At 44.6% G+C, this 7,914-nt stretch overlaps 1 protein-coding gene across 2 annotated transcripts in view; it reads left to right on the top strand.

The window, feature by feature from the left end:
- The window catches only part of ALDH1A2 (aldehyde dehydrogenase 1 family member A2), a 97,439-nt gene that overhangs the window by 79,810 nt on the left and 9,715 nt on the right, over positions 1 to 7,914 (top strand). For both annotated transcript variants that reach the window (XM_007458907.1, XM_007458908.1), the window contains 2 exons: positions 4,885 to 4,987; positions 6,649 to 6,833. In XM_007458907.1, the coding sequence (XP_007458969.1) occupies positions 4,885 to 4,987; positions 6,649 to 6,833 (288 nt within the window). The remainder of the gene's footprint in view (positions 1 to 4,884; positions 4,988 to 6,648; positions 6,834 to 7,914) is intronic.

The raw sequence follows: 7,914 nt of genomic DNA on the forward strand, positions 1-7,914 counted from the left end.
TCCTGCTGAGAATTAGCCCAGTTCCATTATGTGTGGGCGAGCCCCTGGTTCCTCGCCCTTGCCTGTTTGAGGTACACAGATACAGCTGAGAGACTCTGCAGGGAGTGCCAAGTTAAGACACCCCATGATAGGAACATTATCACTTACTCTTTCATAATGAGCTCTTTGTGGGAAACCGAAAAAGATCAGGTTTATCTACCATTCAGTGCAGCTGTGGTGCCTCTGTGAAAAGCGAGGCCTGCTTAGTAAGACAAGAAGAATCCAGAAGAATTGGATTCTTCTGGACAGACTCTCAGAATGAGCAGGGGCCCTGAGTGCTTTTTAACTCTTCCAACTAACTGGGGTACTAAGGGCCAGAGTAACTGCTTGGTTTGTGTCTTCGTTCATCAGTTGAAGAAACTGAGGCCCAAGGAGGTGAAGTGGCTTCCCCAAATCAAAGGTTAGTTAGAGGCCAAGCCAGAGCTTATAGTAACTAGGTCTTCTCACTCCTGTGGGCCAAACTGTCGTCCATAAACCTGGTTATGGTTATAATTAGCTAGGTTGCCAGAGATAGGACAGGATGTATAATAAGAGTATATTGTGAAATCTTTTCTGATTTGAAAAAAAAGATAATGATGAACTTGGTCAGAATTTGTTCTCTGTGCCTTTATTCTATTTAATCTGTGTTCACATACAAGACTTAATTTCTCAAACTGTGTATTTCTCTGTTTTATCTCACAGGTTGCCTATTTATCAGAATAGGGCTTGGTGTTACGAAGTCCACCCCTGTTGACTTGAGCCACTCAGAAGACCTGTGCATCCTGGCAGCCTCATTTATCTCACCTCATGCTCCCACCTTGTAGTCGTGTATAAATATGACTGGCGTAGCACATACATATCCCTGTGGAACTTACTACTTATCTATCTAAGATGGGTCACTTAATCCCAGGCCTTTCTTTGATGTCTGTACTTCATTCTTTCCTGGACTTTCCTACCCCATAGATTTTAACTTTGGAAACCTTGGCATGGGATTTGTACAAGTAATATTTTAGGTTGGTTTGCACAGGACCTATCATATTTTGTAAGAGTTGGCTCTCACATGAGCTCTTTATTTTTAAACATTACTCTTTCCTGTTGAGAATTCCCTGCTTTGGAGTTGCATCTATTCTTCCTATTGTCTCTTTCCCCCTTATGGTAATGACAGTGAGGAGTGCCTCCCTTCAGGGTCACTTAACCTCGTTCCACTCGCAGGGAGAATTCATGAGTAGTAATATGTTCCCCAAAGAGAGTCTGACCTGCAAACTGAGAGTGTTATGGGAAGGCAGATGATACCCAATCACGTAATTAATGAAGATTTTTACACCTAGCCCACTTCTGTGGGTGAGGCCCAGAGGAGCCTGACTCTGGGTTATAACAAAATGCTGCACAACCATAATTTCACTGTTCAGATCTAATATTAAATCAGGCCCAGATTTTTCTGTACTTATTGAACACCTGTTAGGTTTACATGGGAATCCTCTTAGCTGTGAGCTCCTTGTGGATAAGGAACTGTGCCTAGCATTGCACTTGGCACATAGTAGGAGAACCAGGAATAAGTGTTGAATGAAGGGGATTGGTGAACAGCTGGGGTTTTTCAGAGTATCCTGTCCTGGGGCCACTCCAGATGGAAGTGGTTCTCCTGTAGCGTAACACATCCAGTTCTTTCTTGAGGTTGGGCTGCAACTTGACCTTCTTCCAAAGATGAAAAGGAAAATCATTATTCATCTGAGATTTGCCTTTGGGTGTTTAGCATGAATTTGGTTTCTAAGGAAAAAATGGCAAAGCATTCACGCAGGAAAAATTATTCTTTAGGTATTCTTCTCTGATGACCATAGACTGAGCAAGATTTTTGTATAGTTACTGTAGCCATGAAAATACTAATCATTGGACAACATTCCTAATGCAACAAATATCAGCCCGTAGAGCACTTTGATGAATGTCAGGGAGCAGAGCGAACAGAAATGTAATGCTAGTGAGTCGGCACTCTCTTTCCCAACTCCACACGTTTATTCAGCATCTTCCTATGTGTAAAATCCGTGATTTCTCCTTGCTTTTGTTTGTTTTTCAAGTGTCAGTCTGAAGGCAGAATATAGCTTTTGTAACTGATGAACTGTGATCATTATTTGTGTCTATAAAAAGTGATATTCCTCCTCACTTTTAAATTAATTTGGAGTTTCAGGGATAAGGTTTTGGTGGTATGTGGCATGCATTAGGTGCTCAGTAAATATAGAAGGGAAGGCAGAGTGCTGGGAGGAGGTTGCGGGAAGGAGAGGAAGTGATCCACGCTTGGGCCCTGGAGTCAACCTGCACAGAGTCCAACAGACTCTGCGAGTAACTGCCGGGTAACCTGGTAACATCCATTGACTTCTAACCTGAGTTTAGTATTCTTTAAAATGAGATAATACCTACTTTGTAGGGTTTTTGAGAGGCTTAAATGCATGAATACATGTAAATGTCTGATATAAACCCACTCAATAAATGCTAGTTTTTTTAATATAATTAATAATAATGTTCATGACGTCCAGTGATTATCTTCTTTGAGAAAGCACTTGTCTCTTTATCTTCCTGGACTTTGAAATGAGTCCCCTTTAGTTGATGTGGATTCCTCAGGGCAGAGAGAGACAAGCACAATAGAATTGCTCAGAACAGGCAGCTGCAGGCGACAGCCTCCTCAGGGACGCCCCATGGTGCTATTGCCCTGCTGCCCACGTGTGGGTTCCTCTCTCTGCTAGGGTCTCGGGCTTCAGTCCTAATCTCACCTGACTGCTGTTCTCTTGCCAGGATCGAGGGCCAGATTCTCCTTTCCTTTGTGTATCCATACTTTCCTCTTGCAGGAGAGCATGTTTGCCTGAGAACGGGGCCTTTATTAGCCCATCTTCCTAGGGGGTTTACCTTGAGGTCGAAGAGAGACAAGCCGGCCCGGTGGGGAAGGGCTGTCTGGCTGTGGGCTGATGTCTGCCCATTAATCCTTAGGGCCAGATGTTGGTGTTTCTTAAACCTTTGATGAGTAACAGTGTCCTGCATCTAAGAGACTCTAATTTTACCTCTTTCAGAGACCACTATTTTTTCACCAAAGTTAGATTTCCTCAGAATGAGAGTATATTTTCTAAAAATGTTTTGGCACGAGGTAGAGTAACAATAAAAACATGTAAAGCATTTAGCCCAGCTAATGAGCAATACTGGAGACTGGTGGCAAGTCAGAGGGCTTCCTCGGGGTTTTCCTGAGGTAATTGACACGCACAGAGAGTGGAGGGGCCCTAGGAGGAGACCTGCTTTGGAAGGTTCTGGCCCCTACAACCACCTCCATTTCTCTGCACCCAGCGTGGAAGAAGGGGCCCTGGCCTCTCATACCTGCACGCGGCTAACTTGTGCAGGCGCTTACTGCGTGCCAGTCTGGGTTCTGAGGGCCATCGACCCTAAATCACTTCATCCTCAGGACACCTAAGTTCTGAGGTGGATGCTGTTTCTAGCTCCATTTACGGAGGAGGAGACGGAGGCTCAGAGAAGATAAAAAATTTCCCAAGGTCAAACAGTCGTTAAGTGATATAATCAGTAAAAAAAAAAAAAACCCAGGCTCCAGAGCCTTTTCTCTTAACCACTGCTCTACTACACTGCTTGAGGAGTTACCTGTCCTTCCTGAGGATCGCACACAGGGACCAGAGGGGTCCAGCATATATTTAGCATGTTTCTTCCCCAGCCTTTTAAAATACTTTATTTTCAGTAGGATTCCAGGCATAAGTAGCAGTGTTCATCTCAACAAGGGCAAACTGCCTATAAGAGCTATAGGGTGGCCCAGCACTTTCCGTAGAGTGACCTCTGCCCTCCAACAGGGCAGCACCCTGTCACAGGCCAGGTGCTCTGGAAGGGGTTTCTGAGATGGAGTTTGCCATGCAGGTTATTTATTAGGGATCCCAGCTGAAGGGCAGTTGACACAATGGGAAGTCGAGCTGCAGTGCAGGCCTGATGGCCTCAGCCAAGCACCTAGCTGTGGTGGAGCAGACGTGGTCTCTCAGAGCTGCCTGGTGGTACCACTGCCACCATCAGGCGGTGGATGTGGGACACCTGAAGGAGGGCATCCCCTTGGGCAAGGAAGCTCTTTTCAGCTGAGGTGACTCTGAAGGAGCTGACAGCATTCCTTGTCACTGAGGCAGTGCGTTCTTCCTTGAAAGGGGGCTCTAGGCGCTGCATCCGTGTTTCCATCTTGACGCTTTCAATTTTATTAGCATTGTGAGTCTACACAATGGGAAATGCTTTCTTCAAACTCAGCCTCTATTTGCTTGGATTCTAGATAAATAGGCATTGCACAAATAAAGACAGATCCTCAGCTTTCTGGAATCCTTTTACTATAGCCCTAGGCAGAAGCAAAGGTATCACATCAATATATATATTTGGACCATGTGATTAAAGTCATACCTGGCATTTTTGGAGGCACTTAAAGAGTTTGTTTTACGCTCATCATATCTTTCAAGTGGAGCCAGTTGGCTTTTTTCTGGAGGCCAGAATCCAAAGCTAAAAGCCACAATGCAGTGATGGAAAATCTCTAGTTACGTTTTGCTTGCCAGTTGTCTTTTAGAGAAATCTTTCAGTGATTAAGATTCCAGGTTTAACTCCCTTTTCCTTGCTCCTTCCATCATGATACTAAAGCAGTCTTCCAGCTCACTTCAGAGCAGACATTAAACTGCATGCCAACTGACTTATATCTTGTCCACACAAGTTGACCACAGATTCGTTCCTGTGTATCCGGTGGGTGCTTTTCCCTGTAGGATCCATTACTGCTGTGTCCCACTGTTGCCCACAGCTGGCTCTGGCCACTGACGGTCTCATCTGCAAGGTGCACTAAACCTTTCTCCATTTCCCTTCTTTCAGGTTGGAAAGCTTATCCAAGAAGCAGCTGGAAGAAGTAATTTGAAACGAGTAACTCTGGAACTTGGAGGGAAAAGTCCCAATATTATTTTTGCAGATGCTGATTGTAAGTCGACCACAGATCTCTTACATGCCCTGGCACACTGGCCTGCGGTGCTCACTTTTATTATCTCCACTTTCAACAGGAGACTAAGAAAAAGGTCTTTGAAGCTAAGTGGCATTCAAGGAGAAAAATCTAGACCCTTCCTTTTAAGGACAAAATAATATTGGTAAAGACCACTTATCCGTTGACAATCAGATAGAGTTTGTTTTCTAGACGTAATAAGCCATTTTGACTGTGTTGTTGTAAAATAGGGTAGAAGAGGTGAAGGCCTGGTTGGTATTGTATAGTGGAAAGAGCAGTGGTCTAAGCCTCTGAGCCCTGGAAATGTAACCTCTGCCTAGACTCAAGAAACCTGAAACGTCTCATGTATGCCTGGTGGCTTTGTAGATCATTAAAAATGTTTAGTTCACTAGCTCTACCAACGTTTTCCCAAACCCACACCCCCTTCTCTGTTTAGCCATCCCCACCCCTTTCTGTTGCCCCCATGGCTTTTAGTCAGGATGACAACACACTATGGTCAGTTCTGTAAGAACAGACCTAAATTGGAGGCGATTACACCTTGGCAGTAGGACTATACAGAGGCCTAGAGCTATAACCTAGAAACCCCACGTCTCCAGGCAGGACGCTCTCTAGTCCACTCTGCGCGGGTGTGCTCCTCATGTTTGGAAAAACTTTCCAGGGAATGAAATTACAAAACCTCTTTCAGGCATCCTTTTTCTTCTTCACATCCTGCCAGGCAGCACTGCTTCCTCAATTTCACTACTAGAGAGATCAGAGAACAGAAAGCAGAGTTGCCTGAATTTCAGCCCCAGCTTGGAATTTGCGAAGAGTTCAGCTTCAGCTTTATACTAGTCGTCAAGAGGATCAGAATTCTGTACCTAAATTCCGATTAAGGTGTAGGCACTCCGCCGACAGCACATTGATTCATTCAGTCAGTCAGTCATTTAGCAACTAGCAGACACCAGATTTATTAATACTATATTGAGTGTTATTTAGTATCTCTTATTTTCACATGAGATGAAAACGAGTTACCATATGCTACTATACAATTCCGTGTAAATATAGAGGAAATTTGGCGTCTTCAAAGACCATCATCGCTGTCACAGTTTAATTTGCCAAAATACTAATTAAAAGTATAGCTGCAAGGTCCTATAGATTAGGGATTGCAAATTGGCAGTCTATAGGCCAAATGCAAGGTATGGCTGTGTTTACTTCTAAGTATTACACAAAATATTGATTTCCGTTTTTTCTTAAAACTGGAAATCTGGCAACCCTGGGCTATGTTGATGCATAGCAACAGCCAAATGTAGTACTTTCCTTCTGAGTCTCTGTCACATTGCTTTACTACTATCTGCGCAGCCCCTTTGGTTATTGGGGTTTGAGACTCCTGTTATAGATAACGTGGTCTAATCCCTCTTTTTACAGAAGAAAGGGATTCCAAGAAGTGAAGACGTCCAAGTTAACACAGCCAATAACGTCAGGGTCTGGTTAGAACTAGAACCAAGTTGTGTTCTCAATCCAGTGCTTTTCACTGGGCTGCTCACGGTTCTGCTCTGTGGTGAGCATGACATTACACCTGGGGCTTTGGGGAGGGAAGAGGGTCGGTCCCTTAGGCCCCTCCACGGGCAAAGCAGTGTTGAGAGCATGGCTGTTTCCTCTTGTAGTGGACTATGCCGTGGAGCAGGCTCACCAGGGTGTGTTCTTCAACCAAGGCCAGTGCTGCACTGCAGGATCTCGCATCTTTGTGGAGGAGTCCATCTATGAAGAGTTTGTGAGAAGAAGCGTGGAGCGGGCTAAGAGGCGCATAGTGGGCAGCCCCTTTGACCCCACCACCGAGCAGGGACCCCAGGTAGAGAAACCATAGGCATGCCCATTTTTTTTTTTTTTTAAACATTTTTATTGGAGTATCATTGCTTTACAATGGTGTGTTAGTTTCTGCTGTGTAACAAAGTGAATCGGCTACACGTATACATATATCCCCACATCCCCTCCCTCTTGTGTCTCCCTCCCACCCTCCCTATCCCACCCCTCTAGGTGGTCACAAAGCACCGAGCTGATCTCCCTGTGCTATGCGGCTGCTTCCCACTAGCTATCTGTTTTACATTTGGTAGCACATATAAGTCCATGCCACTCTCTCACATGTCGCCCCAGCTTACCCTTCCCCCTCCCCGTGTCCTCAAGTCCATTCTCTACATCTGCGACTTTATTTCTGTCCTGCCCCTAGGTTCTTCAGAACCTTTTTTTTTAGATTCCATATATATATGTTAGCATACACTTACTTCACTCTGTATGACAGTCTCTAGGTCCATCCACCTCACTACAAATAACTCAATTTCGTTTCTTTTTATGGCTGAGTAATATTCCATTGTATATATGTGTCACATCTTCTTTATCCATTCATCTGTCGATGGACACTTAGGTTGCTTCCATGTCCTGGACATGCCCTTTCTTTACTTAATCTCTGATGAACACAGAAACCAGACACTCTGGTGGAACCCAACAAAGCATCATCTTCCTTTTTCTGCTGACTCCTTACTCTTCTTCCTCATCTGTCTTCATGGCTGGAATCCAGTAGCCAGTGAGGCATTGCTTGCTTACGTCTGTGTTTCTCTTTCTGTTTCTAAATTTTATCCTTGAAAAACCAAGAGATTAGGATTGCCTTAAGGATATCTTGAACTTTGGGGGTAGGTTGGAGTCTCTCAGCTCCAAAAAAGGACCCAGGCATGGCAAGATGGATCTTGACTAGAACCCAGTCCCAGTCCTTAACTGCTGGAGTCAAGACATCCCCACAGGTGCCACAGTCAAGGAGGGCAGGTATCTCTCATTCCCAGAGACCCATTTATACTTTTACCAGCTGCCAAGGATTCTCTCCACCAACCTGACCTACTCTGGGATGACCACTTGCAGTTTGTAATTGTGTAGGGAATAGT

Source organism: Lipotes vexillifer, unplaced genomic scaffold (assembly GCF_000442215.2).
Source record: "Lipotes vexillifer unplaced genomic scaffold, Lipotes_vexillifer_v1.1 scaffold102, whole genome shotgun sequence".
Taxonomy (NCBI): domain Eukaryota; kingdom Metazoa; phylum Chordata; class Mammalia; order Artiodactyla; family Lipotidae; genus Lipotes; species Lipotes vexillifer.